The 20,000-nt window shown below is 51.3% G+C and overlaps 1 protein-coding gene and 2 long non-coding RNA genes across 3 annotated transcripts in view; all 3 read left to right on the forward strand.

Annotated features, from left to right (window-relative positions):
* Window positions 1–11,434, forward strand: part of zhx2b (zinc fingers and homeoboxes 2b) — an 18,452-nt gene extending 7,018 nt beyond the window's left edge. The window contains 5 exon segments of the mRNA XM_030347678.1: window positions 3,097–3,799; window positions 3,801–4,367; window positions 4,370–5,119; window positions 6,239–6,382; window positions 10,714–11,434. Coding sequence (XP_030203538.1) covers window positions 3,097–3,799; window positions 3,801–4,367; window positions 4,370–5,119; window positions 6,239–6,371 — 2,153 coding nt within the window. The 3' untranslated portion in view covers window positions 6,372–6,382; window positions 10,714–11,434.
* A 499-nt stretch (window positions 11,435–11,933) lies between these two features.
* On the forward strand, window positions 11,934–15,097 carry LOC115535504 (uncharacterized). The gene is made up of 2 exons (XR_003974511.1): window positions 11,934–14,031; window positions 14,084–15,097. It is a non-coding gene; the product is annotated as an uncharacterized LOC115535504 (long non-coding RNA).
* Window positions 15,098–17,007: 1,910 nt separating this feature from the next.
* Window positions 17,008–20,000, forward strand: part of LOC115535496 (uncharacterized) — a 4,081-nt gene continuing 1,088 nt past the window's right edge. Inside the window, exons 1-2 of the long non-coding RNA XR_003974503.1 lie at window positions 17,008–17,293; window positions 19,217–19,601. This is a non-coding gene — a long non-coding RNA (uncharacterized LOC115535496). The remainder of the gene's footprint in view (window positions 17,294–19,216; window positions 19,602–20,000) is intronic.

A 20,000-nucleotide genomic window follows, 5' to 3' on the forward strand; every position in this document is an offset into this window, starting at 1 on the left:
TCGCAATTCCTCCTCGATTCTCTCTGAATAATATTTCATGTGGAACATTCCTTAATATTGCCATGGTAACATAGACAGAATCACCTGGGTGGGACGTAGAAGACGTAGACGTAGCTACCCCATAGAACCCCACCTGTATAACCTTTAGAACCACACCCTATAGAACCTACACAACCACACCCTATAAAACCAAATGTTATAGAACCTACAGAACCCGCAAACTATAGAACATATAGAACCACACCCTATAGAACCACAACTATAGAACATATTTAACCACACCCTATAGAACCACAACTATAGAACCTACAGAACCACACCCTATAGAACATATAGAACCACACCCTATAGAACATATATAAACACACCCTATAGAACATATAGAACCACACCCTATAGAACCTATAGAACCACACCCTATAGAACCTATAGAACCACACCCTATAGAACCTATAGAACCACACCCTATAGAACCTATAGAACCACACCCTATAGAACATATAGAACCACACCCTATAGAACCACAACTATATAACCACACCCTATAGAACCTACAGAACCACACCCTATAGAACATATAGAACCACACCCTATAGAACATATATAAACACACCCTATAGAACATATAGAACCACACCCTATAGAACATATAGAACCACACCCTATAGAACCTATAGAACCACACCCTATAGAACCTATAGAACCACAACCCTATAGAACCTACAGAACCGCAACTATAGAACATATAGAACCACACCCTATAGAACCACAACTATAGAACCACACCCTATAGAACCTACAGAACCGCAACTATAGAACATATAGAACCACACCCTATAGAACCACAACTATAGAACCTACAGAACCACACCCTATGGAACATATAGAACCACACCCTATAGAACCTATAGAACCACACCCTATAGAACCACACCCTATAGAACCTACAGAACCGCAACTATAGAACATATAGAACCACACCCTATAGAACCACAACTATAGAACCACACCCTATAGAACCTATAGAACCGCAACTATAGAACATATAGAACCACACCCTATAGAACATATAGAACCACAACCTATAGACCATATAGAAACCACACCCTGTAGAACCACACCCTATAGAACCACACCCTATAGAACATATAGAACCACACCCTATAGAACATATAGAACCACACCCTATAGAACATATAGAACCACACCCTATAGAACCTACAGAACCGCAACTATAGAACCTACAGAACCGCAACTATAGAACATATAGAACCACTTCCTATAGAACCTACAGAACCACAACTATAGAACCGAACCCTCTAGAACCACAGCCTTTAGAACCAGTCATTCCTTCCTCCTCCCTGGTTGCCGTGGTTACTAAGCCGCAGCGTGGCAACACAAGGGCACGCGTCATCTCCTCTCCTCTGTTACCATGACAACCGCAGGGAAACCCGCACCCTCCTGCTCCTCCTGCTTCCCCTCTTCCTCCTCCTGCTCCTCCCCCTCCTCCTCCTCCTGCTCTTCCTCCTGCTCTTCCTCCTCCTCCTCAACCTCCTGCTCCTCCCTGAGCCACTTTTATGTTGGGTGGAGGTCTGGGAGGGAGGTTGTGTGTGTGGCTCTGAGCTCTTAACTCCTCACCCCGTTTGGGCGATTGGTCGATTCTTTTTTATTGGTAATTCGAATTCATGGTGAACAATATTTTGTATTCGAAAAAAATTTGCATTCGAAAGGTATTAGATTATTGAAAAAATAAATAAATATAGATATTATTTTTAAAGATTAAAATGTCAACATGGCAGCATGCACTCGAAAAAGTCAGTGTTTAGAGTTTGGCTAAAGTCTGTCGCAACCAATTTTGCTTTTGTTGATCATTTTTAATCTTCAAATGAAATCCATACTTTAAAGGTATATATATTTGTAATTTATAGAAAATAAATCTGTTGAAATTGATATTCAGGTTTGGTTTGAAAAAATCTGGAGATTTTCTTTGTGGGCCAAATGGCCCCGCCCTGCACGTCATCTGGAAGCCAAGCTGCTGTCCACGCCGTCACATCCTGTAGCTTGGCCGTAGCCGTTGCTAAGAGTTAGCACAGTGTTGGCTAACACCTAGCATACTCTTGGCAAAGTGTTAAGCTGCTGGTGTGCTCCGGAGGCCTCGTGCACCACCTGCAGTGTTGCATGCTGGGAAACCTCCCTGCTGTTTCACGGAGGAACGCCCCCTTATGGGCGGCCCCCCTCGGGATCCTGGGAGTCCACCGAGTTCAGCGAGGTTCACCGTACCGCTGGACAAACAAAGATGGCTGCGCCCCCATAATGAGATGTATTTCTACCAAGGGGGAGTGACTGGGAGAGATGAGGAGAGAGAGAGAGAGAGACGAGAGAGAGAGAGAGAGAGAGAGAGAGAGAGAGAGAGAGAGAGAGAGAGAGAGAGAGAGAGAGAGAGAGAGAGAGAGAGAGAGAGATGAGAGAGAGAGAGAGAGAGAGAGGAGAGAGAGAGAGAGAGAGAGAGAGGTGAGTAGAGGGAGAGAGACGGACAGAGGCCAGTGACCTTATGACCTCCAGCCTCACCTCATCTCTGTCTCCCCAGCTTCAGGACCGCTGATGTGATGCGTTCCCATGACGACGAGGCTGGGAGCTGACGGAGCAGAGTCCGTCTCCACCTCCCCCCTCCTGACCCCTGAACCCCAGCGCCCCGCTCAGCCACCGTCGCCACGACAACAACAGTCTCCCGCCCGACTCGTCGCCATGTCCAGCCGCAGGAAGTCGTCCACCCCCTGCATGGTCCGCGCGGAGACGGACCCGCCCCGCCCCGGGGGGGAGGGGCCGGGGGAGGAGGAGGAGGAGCCTAGAGAGGAGGAGCAGGCAGAGGCGGGGTCAGTGGGCGGGCCCCTGAGCTCACCGGACCAGAGTCCGGAGGGCGGGCCGTCGCCGCGGGAACCGGAGGGGGCGGGGCCAGAGGCCGCTGAGATGGACGACGACGACGATGATGAGGAAGACGAGGGGGAGGAGGAGGAGGAGGAGGAGGGGGAGGAAGGGGAGCCCAAGAGGCCCCCCCAGGAGCCGCGGGCCCTGGGGGCCCGGGTCTTCGTGTGTAAGTACTGCTCGTTCTCCTCGGCCGGCCTGGGGGCGTTCGAGGCGCACGTGGCCGCGCAGCACCCCGCGGTGACCCCGACCCCACTGGGCCGCTACCACGCCGCGCACCCCCCCGGGGGGGGCCCGGCCCATCAGCACCCCACACCCAACGGGCTCCTCCAGAGGGGCCGGGGCCCCGCAGAGAACGGGCCCCCCCTCCACCAGGGGCCCCCCCTCCTCCACGGGCCCCCCCTCCTCCAGGGGCCCCCCCCTCCTCCAGGGGCCCCCCCCTCCACCAGGGGCCCCCCCTCCTCCAGGGGCCCCCCCTCCACCAGGGGCCCCACGTGGCCCCCCTCCTCCAGAGGCCTCCCAACTTCGCGGCGGTCCCCAAGGTGGCGGTGCCGCTGAGCAGCAGCCGGTACGACCCGGCGCTGGACGTCAGCCCCGCCCTGATGGCGTCGTTCGGCCGCTTCCCGTACCCCACGCAGGCGGAGCTGAGCTGGCTGACGGCGGCCTCGCGCCACCCCGAGGGCGCCATCCGCGCGTGGTTCACCACGCAGCGGCTGAAGCAGGGCATCACCTGGGCCCCCGAGGAGGTGGAGGAGGCCCGCAAGAAGATGTTCAACGGCTCCATGCCGCCCGCCCACCACACCTTCACGGCCCCCGCCCCCCGCCGCCGCCGCCGCCGGGCCCCGCCCCCGCTCCCCCCCCCACCGCGCCGCCGTGTGCTCCAGCTACGCCCTGGTGCGGCCCCGGGCCCCGGAGCAGGCGGAGCGCCCCGTCATGGCCGTGGCCCCCAACGCCGGGGACCCCAGGGACAAGGGGCTGATGGCCCCGCCCCCGCCGCCGCCACCCTTGAAGGACCGCCCCCCCGTCGCCGCGGAGACGAAGCGGCCCGCGGCGACGCCCCTCGTCGCCTCCGACCCCAAGAGGAAGCACCCGGGGGGGGGGGCCGGCCCCGCCCCCGCCCCAGGGGGCCCGCCCCCCCCGTGCTCCTCCCCCCCGTCGCTGGCCCGCCGCTTCGCCGCCCCGCCCCCGCCCATCATAGCCCCGCCCTACAAGAACTACCGCCTGCCCCTCCCCCCCCTCTCCCCCCAGGAGAAGCACCCCCTCACCCACGCCCTGCTGGCCCCGGACCCCCGGCCCCCCCCCCCCGGCGGCCCGGCGGCCCAGCATCATCCAGCCCCCCCGCCCCCCCCACCGGGGGCCCAAGGAGCAGCAGGGCCGCGAGCCCAGGGGCCCCTCCCCCTGGCCCGACAAGGTGCTGACCCCCCTGTGCGAGGCCAACGGCGTGCCCCGGGGGGGGGACCCCCAGCACCACGGCGGAGGGGGCGCCCCCCCCCCCGGGGAAGGCCCCGCCCCCGCCGGGTCAGTTCCCCCTGCTGGAGCGCATGAAGGGGAAGACGGCGGCGCAGCTGGCGGCGCTGGAGGAGGGCTTCCTGCGCGGCACGGGGCTGCCGTCGCACGGCGAGGTGGACGCCCTGGCCGCCGCCGCCCGCCTCTCCCGCCACGAGGTGCGCGGCTGGTTCCTGGAGCGCCGCGCGCTGCGCGACACGCTGGAGCAGGCGCTGCTCAACTCCATGGGGGCCCGGAGGGTGGCCCCCCCGGGGCCCGACCGGAGGCACCCGACCCCGCCGCCGCTCAACGGCACCCACAAGGGCAGGGGCGGGGGAGGGGGCCACCTCAGGAGTCCTCCTCCTCCCCCCATCGTGGCCCCTCCCACCCCCGCCCCCCCGCCGCCCCCCCCCTTGAGGGAGGGCGGGGCCTCGGGCCGCTGGCCGTCCCCTGAAGACCTGGTCCAGCTGGAGGCCCGGACCGGCCTGCCGCGCGCCGACCTGCTGCGCTGGTTCAGCGACAGCCGGCCCGCCCTCCACAGGGGGGGCGGGGCCGGGCCGCCGGGGGGGCGGGGCCTTCTGCTGGAGAACCACTGGGAGGGCGGGGCCACGGTCAACGGCCTCGACGCGCCGGAGGCTAACGCTAGCAGGTTAGCCGAGAGCTACTCTAGCAGCCAGCAGCACCTGGAGCTACAGGACTGGTTCAGCAGCCGGTGAGTTAGTTAACCGTTAGTTAACAGTTAGACTAACCTGGTGTTACTAGTCTTTAGTCTTGAGACTAACCTAGTGTTACTAGTCTTTAACAGTTAGACTAACCTAGTGTTACTAGTCTTTTACAGTTAGGATAACCTAGTGTTACTAGTCTTCAACAGTTAGACTAACCAACTGTTACTAGTCTTTGACAGTGAGTTACACTTGCCTAGTGTTACTAGTCTTCAACCGTTAGTTAGACTAACCTAGTGTTACTAGTCTTTAACAGTTAGACTAACCTAGTGTTACTAGTCTTCAACAGCAGGTTAGACTAACCTAGTGTTACTAGTCTTTAACACTTAGGATAACCTAGTGTTACTAGTCTTCAACAGTTAGACTAACCAACTGTTACTAGTCTTTGACAGTGAGTTACACTTACCTAGTGTTACTAGTCTTCAACCGTTAGTTAGACTAACCTACTGTTACTAGTCTTCAACAGCAGGTTAGACTAACCTAGTTTTACTAGTCTTCAACAGCAGGTTAGACTAACCTAGTGTTACTAGTCTTTGACAGTGAGTTACACTTACCTAGTGTTACTAGTCTTCAACCGTTAGTTAGACTAACCTAGTGTTACTAGTCTTCAACAGCAGGTTAGACTAACCTAGTTTTACTAGTCTTCAACAGCAGGTTAGACTAACCTAGTTTTACTAGTCTTCAACAGCAGGTTAGACTAACCTAGTGTTACTAGTCTTTGACAGTGAGTTACACTCACCTAGTGTTACTAGTCTTCAACCGTTAGTTAGACTAACCTAGTGTTACTAGTCTTCAACCGTTGGTTAGACTAACCTAGTGTTACTAGTCTTCAACCGTTAGTTAGACTAACCTAGTGTTACTAGTCTTCAACCGTTGGTTAGACTAACCTAGTGTTACTAGTCTTCAACCGTTGGTTAGACTAACCTAGTGTTACTAGTCTTCAACCGTTGGTTAGACTAACCTAGTGTTACTAGTCTTCAACCGTTGGTTAGACTAACCTAGTGTGACTAGTCTTCAACCGTTGGTTAGACTAACCTAGTGTTACTAGTCAGTTGCTGTGTCGGGGTCATGAGGGTGGATCGATGACCTTTGAACTCCTAACCCTCCAGATTGATGCAGCAGAGTCCTCTGGAGATGAAGGGTGGAGCCGGGGGTGGAGGAGCAGCGGAGGTGCTGGGGAGCTGGGTGGGGAACGGCTGCCTGACGCGGGGCCTGGAGCACCAGCAGCAGCTGGAGGGTTAAAGCTCCCCTGGGTAAGATCATAAATATATTATCTATACTGGTGGTGTTAAAGGTGTAGTAGGTAAGAGCTGTTGTGTATAGAGGTGTTATTAAAGGTGTAGTATGTATACTAGTGGTATTAAAGGTGTAGTAGGTAAGAGCTGTTATATGTAGAGGTGGTATTAAAGGTGTAGTATGTATACTAGTGGTATTAAAGGTGTAGTAGGTAAGAGCTGTTATATGTAGAGGTGGTATTAAAGGTGTAGTATGTATACTAGTGGTATTAAAGGTGTAGTAGGTAAGAGCTGTTAGGTGTTATTAAAGGACAATTCCGGTATTTTGAACATTAAGCCCCCTTCCTGGTTTGTTTAGGATGAAATAGAGTGGGTGACACCGAAATTTGAACTATTAGTCCTTTCTCGGGTATTTGGCTCATTTTGAATCGCTCCTGCCTGCTTCACAATGGTTGTCTGTGTGCATACACAAACCTGTCAACCCAGCAACCCTAAACGTTCGTTTTCAAAAATGTGCAAGTAACCGAGTGGTTAGTGGCATTCGTGAAGTTTAAAAAAAATATATCGGCGCAATATATGGTTTCCATCCGTGTTAGTTGCTAAATAGAACTATTTTATCTGATACCTCACAACCGCATATAAACTTCCGCACAAGGTCCCACTCCGTGCAGCACCTACTTTCGACTTCCGTCGGCATCTGCCTGCACTTCCCACAGGCACACCACCCGCCCGTGATCATGGGGACGCTTCGGCCGGAGCTTCAGGCGCCTCCGTAGCCAAGCCTCCATCTCACGTAGCTCCTCTTGGGTGAATTCTGGTTCAAAACGATATCCTCCGCCGTCAAACTCAAAATCGAGTGCGTCCTCCAGAAGCCACCTTTCATAATCCATTTTCAGTGATTTTCTATGTGATTTTCCCTAATCCGAGGTGCTCACGGTACAAGACTTCAAACCAACGTAAACAGCCCACCTTTCCGGTTCGGCGGAGTAATATCATCGTGCAGTAATGAGTCTTCCAACTGAAATCAACTGGCGATAAATGTGCAATAAAACACGACAGAAACCATATATTGCGCTTTTTTTTTTTTTTTAAACTTCACGAATGCCACTAACCACTCGGTTACTTGCACATTTTTGAAAACGAACGTTTAGGGTTGCTGGGTTGACAGGTTTGTGTATGCACACAGACAACGATTGTGAAGCGGGCAGGAGCGATTCAAAATGAGCCAAATACCCGAGAAAGGACTAATAGTTCAAATTTCGGGGTCACCCACTCTATTTCATCCTAAACAAACCAGGAAGGGGGCTTAATGTTCAAAATACCGGAATTGTCCTTTAAAGGTGTAGTATGTATACTAGTGGTATTAAAGGTGCAGTCTGTATACTAGTGGTATTAAAGGTGTAGTAGGTAAGACCTGTTATATGTAGAGGTGGTATTAAAGGTGTAGTATGTATACTAGTGGTATTAAAGGTGTAGTAGGTAAGAGCTGTTATATGTAGAGGTGTTAAAGGCAGGGCTCCAGAGTGCGCCTAATTTGGGCGCACTTATGTCCATGCACATTCCCATGGACCACGGCGCACTTATCGTACAGGCGTCTCTCGAGACAGAGGGTTTTTCGGGAAAGAACCGATCCCTTGGCATTGTCTGACGATATTCTTTATGAGAGATACAGATTTGGCATTTATTTAAGGCATTTATTTAATGGTCAAGATATTATTAATCAATGGCGTAAATATCGACGGTGCAACCGGTGCAGCTGCCCGGGTTGCCCCCCCCTGTCAACAACTCAGCGCTAGGCAGGCACGGTCCAATTAAAGGTGTAGTAGGTAAGAGCTGTTGTGTATAGAGGCTAGGGTTGCCGCGGTGTGGACATTTTCACACCGAGTAATACGCTCGTGTCAACACCGGTATTACCGGTATAAACGGTACTAACTTTGAAACTATAGGTCAACCGCCATCTTCTCCGTCAACTCTCCTCTCACACCCGGTGACAGCGGCTGGCAGCGCGCCAATTCTCGGCGTCTTATAACGTTCTATATATAATAGTATAATATAACTTTATACATCATAATATCACGGCCAAAAGCTCTGTGCGGGGAGCTCACGTAGGGATTTGGCTTCGCAGGGTTTGTTTACCGGCGTTGCTGTGGTTACCGGTCTTGTAAGGAAGCGCGTCAATTCTCGGCGCGACAATTCTCCCGCACAGAGCAGAGCTGTGGCCTATTCTACACATTTTAATTTTCTTAATTATAATTATATTACTCATTTTTACTGAATTTTTTTATTACCGAAAAAAAAAAAAAAAAAAAACGGTGTGAGGCCAACACCGATCACTCGGTGTTGCACACCGGCAACACCGGTAATACCGTATACCGCGGCAACCCTAATAGAGGTGTTATTAAAGGTGCAGTCTGTATACTAGCGTTATTAAAGGTGTAGTGTATGTATACCACAGTTATTTAAGGTGGAGTGAATATATACTAGTGTTACTAAAGGTGTTGTAGGTACGCTTTAAGAGCTGTTATCTCTATGTATTAGCGAGGGAGTGGGGTGAAGCTGACAAACATTTGTTGGAAATTGACTCGCCGTTTCTGATGAAATGAAACTGATGCTTTTTGACTGCTCCTGAATCTGTAGGTGAACATTTTGATAAGAGAACGCCTCCCGCACATTCTTGACCCATTAGGGTGTGTCTGTCTGTCTCTAAATGAAGTTCCAGAGAGTGCTTTTTAAAGATAAAATAAACACAAACGTGTGTGTGTGTGTGTGTGTGTGTGTGTGTGTGTGTGTGTGTGTGTGTGTGTGTGTGTGTGTGTGTGTGTGTGTGTGTGTGTGTGTGTGTGTGTGTGTGTGCGTGCGCGATTGTCTTGTCAGCAACAGTAGTGGAGGAGAAACAAGCTGAAGTCTTTAAATAATGTGCGGACCCCCCACAGTGACGAGGCGTGGCAGATCAAAGCTCCTCGTTAGTGAAGTGCTCTGACAGGGACGTCTCCTCATCCTCTTCATCCGCCTCTAAATAACGCCCCTCCTCCCTGCGACCAACAAAATAACAAGGGAGATGTCCTCATAAACACTGAGTGGTGAAGTCAGTAGTGTCCTCATAAACACAGAGTGGTGAAGTCAGTAGTGTCCTCATAAACACAGAGTGGTGTAGTCAGTAGTGTCCTCATAAACACTGAGTGGTGAAGTCAGTAGTGTCCTCATAAACACAGAGTGGTGAAGTCAGTAGTGTCCTCATAAACACAGAGTGGTGTAGTCAGTAGTGTCCTCATAAACACAGAGTGGTGAAGTCAGTAGTGTCCTCATAAACACAGAGTGGTGAAGTCAGTAGTGTCCTCATAAACACTGAGTGGTGAAGTCAGTAGTGTCCTCATAAACACAGTGTGATGAGGTCAGTGTCCTCATAAACACAGTGTGATGAGGTCAGTAGTGTCCTTATAAACAGTGTGGTGAAGTCAGTAACATGTCCTAGTAAACATAGTGGGAAGTCAGTAGTTTTCTCATAAACACAGTGGGGTGAAGTCAGTAACATGTCTTAGTAAACATAGTTGGAAGTCAGTAGTGTCCTCATAAACACAGAGTGGTGATTAGTATTGAGGGACTCAGCCGTAGACTCTGAAGGACTCAGCCGTAGACTCCAGACTCAGTGTCTGCAGTCCTGCCGATAGACCCGGCTGCTGTTATCATTCAGACGGCTCGTCTCTCATCTCCAGACAGCCTGTAGTGGATCTCGTCTGATGAACCCCTCCCCCCTCATGCTACCTGGAGAGGCTGCTCTCTGTGTGCAGAACGATTCAATAAAGATAAGGAGTGACAATCCTGCCTTACATCAACATAGTCTGGTCGGAAAAGTAATGCATTACAAACATAGGTGTATGTTCTGTATATATGTAGAACAAACATAGATGTATGTTCTGTATATATGTAGAACAAACAGATGTATGTTCTGTATATCTGTGTGTGTCTGTTCTATGTTCTGTATATCTGCGTGTGTCTGTTCTACGTTCTGTATATCTGCGTGTGTCTGTTCTATGTTCTGTATATCTGCGTGTCTGTTCTGTATATCTGCGTGTCTGTTCTATGTTCTGTATATCTGTGTGTGTCTGTTCTATGTTCTGTATATCTGCGTGTGTCTGTTCTATGTTCTGTATATCTGCGGGTCTGTTCTATGTTCTGTATATCTGCGGGTCTGTTCTATGTTCTGTATATCTGCGGGTCTGTTCTATGTTCTGTATATCTGCGTGTCTGTTCTATGTTCTGTATATCTGCGGGTCTGTTCTATGTTCTGTATATCTGCGGGTCTGTCTTCACAGTGTTTTAATGATCATATCTGGTGTGTTCCCTCCCAGGGTCACTGCTGTCTCCATGACAACGCCAGGCCCACCAGATGAAGACGAGGAAGATGAAGAGGATGAGCGTTTTTTTTTATAACGAAGGAAACCACTTAGTGTGGGTCACATCCCATAATGCCGTGCATGGGGAGGTTCCCATAGCAACAGACCTATCAACTAGTCCGGGACGATGCCGGACGCTTTCGGAGCGCGTCGTTCGGGGATTCGAACCCTCAACCTCCTGGATTATCCCCCCCCCACTGAGCACGATGCCTGCACCTTAAACCCCTGAACCTCCCCTTTAAGACCCCCCTGAACCTCCCCTTTAAGACCCCCCTGAACCTCCCCTTTAAGACCCCCCTGAACCTCCCCTTTAAGACCCCCCTGAACCTCCCCTTTAAGACCCCCCTGAACCTCCCCTTTAAGACCCCCCTGAACCTCCCCTTTAAGACCCCCCTGAACCTCCCCTTTAAGACCAGCCTGAACCTCCCCTTTAAGACCCCCCTGAACCTCCCCTTTAAGACCAGCCTGAACCTCCCCTTTAAGACCCCCCTGAACCTCCCCTTTAAGACCCCCCTGAACCTCCCCTTTAAGACCCCCCTGAACCTCCCCTTTAAGACCAGCCTGAACCTCCCCTTTAAGACCCCCCTGAACCTCCCCTTTAAGACCCGCCTGAACCTCCCCTTTAAGACCCCCCTGGCACCTCCCCTATAAGACCCCCCTGGCACCTCCCCTTTAAGACCCCCCTCCAACCTCCCCTTTAAGACCCCCCAGCCACCTCCCATTTAAGGAACCCCTCCCACCTCCCCTTTAAGGACCCCCCTCCCACCTCCCCTTTAAGACCCCCCAGCCACCTCCCCTTTAAGGACCCCCTGAACCTCCCCTTTAAGGACCCCCTGAACCTCCCCTTTAAGACCCCCCTCCCACCTCCCCTTTAAGACCCCCCTCCCACCTCCCCTTTAAGGACCCCCCTCCCACCTCCCCTTTAAGGACCCCCCTCCCACCTCCCCTTTAAGGACCCCCGTATTCCACCACTTTAAGACCCCCCTCCCACCTCCCCTTTAAGACCCCCCTCCCACCTCCCCTTTAAGGACCCCCTGAACCTCCCCTTTAAGGACCCCCCTCCCACCTCCCCTTTAAGACCCCCCTCCCACCTCCCCTTTAAGGACCCCCTGAACCTCCCCTTTAAGGACCCCCCTCCCACCTCCCCTTTAAGGACCCCCTGAACCTCCCCTTTAAGGACCCCCCTCCCACCTCCCCTTTAAGACCCCCCTCCCACCTCCCCTTTAAGGACCCCCTGAACCTCCCCTTTAAGGACCCCCGTATTCCACCACTTTAAGAACTCCCAGCCACCTCCATTTAATATGCCTGTATCACCGCCCCTTTAAGACCCCCCTCAGCACAGACACCAGACCTGGGTGGTGAGGCGATGGGGGGGTGAGGGGGTGAGGGGGTGAGGGGCGGAAAGGGTGTCACGCATGACCTGGGTTGCCGTGGAAACAGGCTAAGGAATGCCGGACGGTTTATCCGAGTGCCAAAGCTGGAAGTGGAAGGTCCGGACTCCAGCGGACCAGGACCCCCCAGTCTCCAGGACCAGCTAGTCCCCAGGACCCCCCAGTCTCCAGGACCCCCCCCTTCCCCCCCGGCCCCCCTGTACATACGGACGTCGGTTGGTTTTGTTGAACTGTTATAGATTTGTACAATTTTACATGAAGAAATTTGTTACATTTTGTAAACAGGAGTAAACTACACACACACACACACACACACACACACACACACACACACACACACACACACACACACACACACACACACACACACACACACACACAGCAGATCTCTCTCCAGTCTGCGTCTTCTAAGTATTTGGTCTCTAAAACTACGGTGCCAGCAGTGTGTAAACGTGCACAGCGTGGGCGTGCACGTTTATTTTGTACTCCCCCAGCCTTGTGGAACCACTAGACTCCCAGACTGGGTTCTGACCTGGTCTGCACCGGACCCTCCTCACAGGAAGAGGAGGATCTTCAGATGAAGTGGAGGAGGAAGACGAAGGTCTAAGAGCGCCCCTAGTCCTGGTCGAGACCTGGTCTTAGTCCTGGTCGAGACCTGGTCTTAGTCCAGGTCTAGACCTGGTCTTAGTCCTGTTCGAGACGTCTTGGACCAGCAGTCCTTTGAGGACGCACTGTGTGAATCAGAACAAAACAGGACTTCTTCAACACATGCACACACACGCATATATGGTACACACGCATGCATGGTACACACGCACACATATGGCACACAAACAAACACACACACTCCGACAAACACAGCTCAATGCATCTCAAATTCCTGCTGCCTGAACTGTTGTTAACCTGTCTAGTAGTCTCTCTCCCCTCGCTCTCCCTCTGTGTAACTGTTCAGTGTGTTTCGTTGTGTGTCGGCCCATCCACATCTGTAGAGGGTTAGCAGCACAGCTGCCCTCCACGTCGGCTCAAAGGAGCTCCGCGCGACGCAGCGGAGAGCTGCTGTAGTCCGCTCTGTAGCCGCGCATGGCCGCTCATATATCAATACTGTACAACGCTTCTGATAGGCTGACCTCTCGCTGGACCCCCTCTCAGACCCCCACCGGACCCCCACCGGACCTGGACCTGGGTTAGACCCTATCTAGACGGCACTCGGACCCGACCTAGACCTGAGTTAGACTCGATCTAGACTGGCTCTAGATGTGCCCCCTGGCCCGTTGACCCTCAGCTCATCACGCTGGTGTAGACGCCGCTGAACCCGACGCCGTGAATGAGTGACCGACAAATGAATGAATGAAATACTGAAGGGCAGCCCACCGCCGGTGGAGCCCCGTGTTCAGGGTGACCCGCTGAATGTGGACCCAGGAAGACCCAGCTAGCTGATGGCTAGGTAGCTGATAGCTAGCTGATAGGTAGCTGCCAGCTAGCTGATGAATAGGTAGCTGCCAGCTAGCTGAAGGCTAGGTAGCCGCCAGCTAGCTGACGGCTAGGTAGCTGATAGCTAGCTGATGGATAGGTAGCTGCCAGCTAGCTGATGAATAGGTAGCTGCCAGCTAGCTGACGGCTAGGTAGCTGCCAGCTAGCTGAAGGCTAGGTAGCCGCCAGCTAGCTGACGGCTAGGTAGCTGATAGCTAGCTGATGGATAGGTAGCTGCCAGCTAGCTGATGAATAGGTAGCTGCCAGCTAGCTGACGGCTAGGTAGCCGCCGGCTAGCTGACGGCTAGGTAGCCGCCGGCTAGCTGACGGCTAGGTAGCCGCCGGCTAGCTGACGGCTAGGTAGCCGCCGGCTAGCTGACGGTTAGGTAGCCGCCGGCTAGCTGACGGCTAGGTAGCCGCCGGCTAGCTGATTGCTAGGTAGCCGCCGGCTAGCTGATTGCTAGGTAGCCGCCGGCTAGCTGATGGCTAGGTAGCTGCCAGCTAGAGGGTAGCTGCCAGCTAGAGCGCTGCAAACCAGCTGATGGCTAGATAGCTTCCAGATAAAGAGCTTCTAGAAAGGTACTTTCTAGTTGGACAGTTGCTTGACTGGTGGTTTCTAGCGAGCCGCTAGGTGGTTTTCTAGCTAAGTAGCTGCTGGACAGATAGCTGCCAACAAGGCAATGTAGCTGCTAGCTAGATTCTATGGTTCTATCTTGAGGTTCTATCTTGATCGCTGATGTTCTGCTAGTTGCTGGCTACGTTACCTCCAGGCAGAAGCTTTCATCTTCTGATAAACTGCTCAAGTGTGGCGTTAACGAGTTGACTAGCTGAGCTGGGTGGTGATGGTTAGAAGCTAGCTAGGTAGCTAGCTAGGTAGCAGCTGCTAATGAAGAAGCCACCAGTTCTTCTGCGATAACTTCCTGGTTCAAACTGTTTCTTGACTCGTCTTGCTTTGCTTCGGTTCCCCAGACGTCGGTACTCCTCCAAACCGCCCTAATCCGGTTCTGCTCACTCTGCACTTTTCAAAGTAAAAGTCCTGCCGTGTTCGGATGCTGGGAGGAATCGTACGGGAATGGTTTCGGGGGGGAGGGCAGGGGTGCTGAGGGGATCCCTCCCATGTGGAGGTCAGAGGTCAGTCCGGTTCCATTCTGCTTCTCCTCACGCCCCCCCCCCCCCCCCGCTGGGCTGTAGGGCAGGGGGGCTCCATGCCTGGACTCCGCCTCCTCTCTGGTCCCCAACGGATCAAATGTATTCAACTCTTTGGTATAATCTTTGAGTCCAAAGGTACTTATTCATGTGGACATCTCGCTACATCGAGGCACGCCCCCAAGAGCACTTGTATGAACCTTCATTAACGTATGTAGCATTAGATTGGTTCAATGAGATGTCGTGTTGAGATGTTGTCCCGCCCCTTTCGCCCAGAGCAGCCACTCAGGCTGCTGCTGTGTGCTTCAATAAATACAACTGCCTTCTCAAAGGTCACGCCCCCTTCTTAGGTGTGTGTGTGTGTGTGTGTGTGTGTGTGTGTGTGTGTGTGTGTGTGTGTGTGTGTGTGTGTGTGTGTGTGTGTGTGTGTGTGTGTGTGTGTGTGTGTGTGTGTGTGTGTGTGATGGGTCTCGTGTGAATCTCCATAATAAATATTAATAAATGTGATCAGATGGTTGTTCCTGGGGTCATTAAAACACGACTCAAATCAAAAGTTAATTAAATTCTTAATTATTCTTCGTTATTACTTCTAAACGCTGCGTCCACCAAAACTAAACTGCTACGCGTTTTATTGCACACTCTCTCTGTCTCTCTCTCTCTGTCTGTCTCTCTTTCTCTTTCTGTCTGCCTCTCTTTCTGACTATCTCTCTGTAACCCTCTTTGTCTCTCTCTGTCTCCCTCTTTGTCTCTCTCTGTCTCCCTCTTTGTTTCTCTGTCTCTCTCTCTGTCTCTCTCTTTGTCTCTCTCTTTGTCTCTCTCTCTGTCACTCTCCCTTCACGTCTCTCTGTCTGTCTGTCTGTCTGTCTGTCTGTCTGTCTGTCTGTCTGTCTCTCATTGCTGGCTGATGACTCCTGAGTGGGTGTGTAGTGTCCAATCAGAAAGCCCAGGAGAGCTTCCCAACCAATAGTTGAGCAGATGAATACTTTGATTGTTTTCATTAATATTCTGCAATTTAGCAGAATATTTATTAATAAAGCCTACGTTAATTAGCAGGTCAGGTTAGAATATACAGCCGGTAAGATAATAACATACCTCACTCTGACCCTAACCCTAGTAATGACCTCTAACCCCGCCCTGACCCCTGAACTCAGTTTAAACGTTGTTACCTTAAACCCTTTTGCTCTTAAAGCACAAACCAGAGCTCACAAACCACAATAAAAGACCCTAGTGAATGTTTCCTACCACAATAAAAGACCTGCATGACTGTCCTACCACAATAAAATACCTGTATGACTGTCCTACCACGATAAAAGACCCTCGTGAATGTGGCCTACCACAATAAAAGACCCTCATGACTGTGTCATACCACAATAAAAGACCCTCATGAATGTGTCATACCACAATAATAGACCTGTATGACTGTGTCCTACCAAAATAAAACACCTGTTTGACTGTCCTACCACAATAAAAGACCTGTATGAATGTGTCCTACCACAATAAAAGACCCTCATGAACGTCCTACCACAATAGAAGACCTGTAGACTGTCCTACCACAATAAAATACCCTCATGAACGTGTCAGAGACTCCAGAGGCGGTTTTCCCGGACGCCACAAAGAACCGCTTCAGAGCCCAAAGGATTCTGGGTAAGATGACATCAAACAGAACCGCCGGGAGCCGGTCGACCAATCAGAGACGAGGTAAATATCGCAAAGACACGACGCGCACTTATGAGCCCCGCGGCTGGATCAGATGATCACACACACACACACACACACACACACACACACAGGCCTGTCTGCAATGAGCCACTGTCCTCCATTTGCTGTGTGTGAACATGAACAGAGTAAAATATTACATGAAATATTTGCTTGTTAATTTGTCATGTAAATCTATGTATGTATGTATTTCATGTATACTTTTTTATTTTATATAATATTAACATGTGTGTGTGTGTGTATATATATATATATATATATATATATATAGGGTTAGTAAGTAAGTTAGTATAGAGCCGTGGTTGTGCACGAAACAGACATAGATATAGTTAATCAAAAAATGTCTTGATACAGATGTAGATATTCCATCTTTCAGGGTTACATTATATAGATATATATCTTAGTTTCAACTCGTCCTGAAACTCGTTTAACAGCGTGGACGGCGCTTCGTGACGTCGGAGTGCGGGTCAGATGAGGACAGTGAACCGGAGACTCGGCGGCGCGCCCGGGGGACGTGCACGAGCAAGCGGCTGAGGGGTGTACGCTGTTCTTATAGGACGGCCGTTAAACACCGACATCAGAGTCTGGTTTACTGAAAGAGACGTGACGGGGGGGGGCAACGATGCGCGGGCGTGATGAAGGGCGTGCGAGGGTGCGTGTCGCACCCCCCTGCACATGGAGAAGGGGCGGGGTCTGCTGAGGACACGGCGAGTGTTTACGACATGGGAAGATGAATCAGAGAATGTCGATGAATGTAAGGTGTGTTGAAGACGCATGCGCAGAGCTACCCCGACTAGCAGGTCAACGGATCAGTAGGTCAAATAAGTGTGTGTATGTGTGTGTGTAAACGTGAGTGTAAAAGTGCTCGTGCACGTGTTGACATTTATCGGAGGTATTTCCGGAACTGATCCGACACGAGCACGCGAGCGGCCAGATGTGCGGTAAAAAAACAAAACAACCGCTGTTTGAGTCGCGAGGGCGCGCAGCGTGTATCCGCTGAACGTTAACCATAAACGCGTCGCGTCTGGTTTGAGTGCAGAGCACATGCACGCGCGTGTGAGGTGATTTGAGGACACGAGCTGTATAGGGGGGCGGGGCCGGAGGGGACGTACATCCAATGCATAATAGAGAGCAGAGCAGCTCTCGCGGTGTTTGGTCCGGGACTACAGCGGAACGGTGAACGCGACGTCCTGGCTGTTTCCCAATGCGCAGCCTTCACATTGGGAAACAGCCAGATTTAATGCGGCGGAGTCTATTCATCTCAACACACTGGAGCCGAACAATGCCGATCTGTTCCGAGGCAACACGACAACGGGGAACTCACCCCGAAGGTTTCAGATGATCATATCTATTCATAGAGATCATACATCATTAATGTATCATATTTACCATTAATATGTATCATTACTATATCATATATATCATTAGTATTTCATATATATCATCAATATATCCGATATGTCATACATATTATTAATACGTCATATATATATATTATTGATATATAATCATTAACATATATATATATAATTTATATATATATACATTTCATGTATTATTATTATTTCCTATATAATTAATATTTAATAGATATCATACATCTTATATATATATATCGTCAATATATCCTATGTATCAGTTATACGTCATATATATACATCGTTCATATTTCCTATATATCTTTTATATTTAATATATATCAGTAATATTTCATATGTATCATTAATATTTCATATATCTCATTAATGCATTATATATCACTCATAGATTCTCTATCATTCATATTATTCATATATCATACATCTTATATTTATGAATACGCTCCCATGATGCACCGCGGCTGTCCGTCACAAGGAAGACTCCTGGTGGACGGGAGAGGAGCCGGCCGCTGATTGGCTCTCTGGGTCCGTCATTTAGGAGGGGGGGGATGTGTCCTCGGATTGAACCCAGAATATTCTTCCTCCTCTTCCTCTTCCTCCTCTTCCTCCTCCTCTTCCTCCTCTACCACCTCCTCCTCCTCCTTCTTCTGGGGTTCTGGTGTGTGTGCGTGCGTGTGTGTGTGTGTGTGTGTGTGTGTGTGTGTGTGTGTGTGTGTGTGTGTGTGTGTGTGTGTGTGTGTGCGCGTGCGTGCTAACGTACAGCTTGTGTCCACATAAGTAGGTCACGGGCTGACGGGTATCCGCTGTCCTCACGCGCCCTCCGCCTCTCCGCTATAGCGCGGGAACGACGCCGTGCGCGCGCCTCGTCTCGCCTCTCCTTCCCGCCCCTCCTTCTCCTCCTCCATCTCCTCTTCAACTCCTCTTCACCTCCTCTGCTCCGGGAGTCTGCGTCACGTGCCCCTCTAAGGTCAACATGTCTGCTCGTGTTTCTGGGGTTCAACCATCGAAACATCTCGAATCAACCGCCGCCGTTTAACGTAATCTATAAATACCCCGCCGCGTCGTGTTTCCGCCAAAACTTGGGGAAAGACCGCAACGCGCACATCTGACAACAATCGTTCTTATTGAGGGCGGCTTCAGGTGGAGGCGGACAGCGCCCTCTGCTGGCGGCGCAGCGGCGCGTTATAGATAATAATCATATACTAATGCTCATCTAATACACTAATACAATATATATCTATATATTTATATATATTTACTATTATAATAATATACAGTATATAGACATGAGGGGGTGTAGGGTCGGGTTCACCAAGGGGTCAGAGGAAACAGCTGATGACCTCCGTCTGTGTTCAGGACTCCGGATACCGTCACTAGGCAGAACCACACACCGCAGCCAATCAGAAGGGTTCGTCCCGGAAGGACCCGGCAACACAGCCCCACTCGTGGCGGGGCCTCAGGGGACCGGACCTGGGCCCTGTTCCCCCGAGGCCACCAGCAGCAAGCAGCACCCTGAGGCCCCCAGCAGCACCCTGAGGCCCCCAGCAGCACCCTGAGGCCCCCAGCAGCACCCTGAGGCCCCCAGCAGCACCCTGAGGCTCCCAGCAACACCCTGAGGCCCCCAGCAGCACCCTGAGGCTGAGAGCTGAGATAAACCCATCCTTAATGCCTGATTGGATGAAAAGCCGAGAGGGGGAGGAGCAGCGAGCGGTCAGGAGGACCTGAGGAGACCTGAGGAAAGGTAACACCGCCACCTGGTGGCCTGGCATGGTTACTATACCGTCTCCCTCGTGGCTGCGTTCCTTGTGAAACGTTGTTGTGTGAAAACAAAACTTGTTTGAAAGCCCAACGGAAAATCGATGTTTGTACTGCAGCTTCCAGTCGAACCAGTATAAGACTGGTTGTACCGGGCAGCTCCAAGTAGAATAACTATGGCTCAACCCTCCTTCAACGTTATGCGTTTTTCAGTCCAAATGGAGGGTAAATAATGGAACAGATTTTGGTCAAATCGATAAAAAACGATTTAACTTTCAGCACAGCAAATTATGAATGAGCATATACTAAGCCCTCTCTCTCTCTCTCTCTCTCTCTCTCTCTCTCTCTCTCTCTCTCTCTGTCTCTCTCTCTGTCACTTTTTCAC

Source organism: Gadus morhua, chromosome 22 (assembly GCF_902167405.1).
Source record: "Gadus morhua chromosome 22, gadMor3.0, whole genome shotgun sequence".
Taxonomy (NCBI): Eukaryota; Metazoa; Chordata; class Actinopteri; order Gadiformes; family Gadidae; genus Gadus; species Gadus morhua.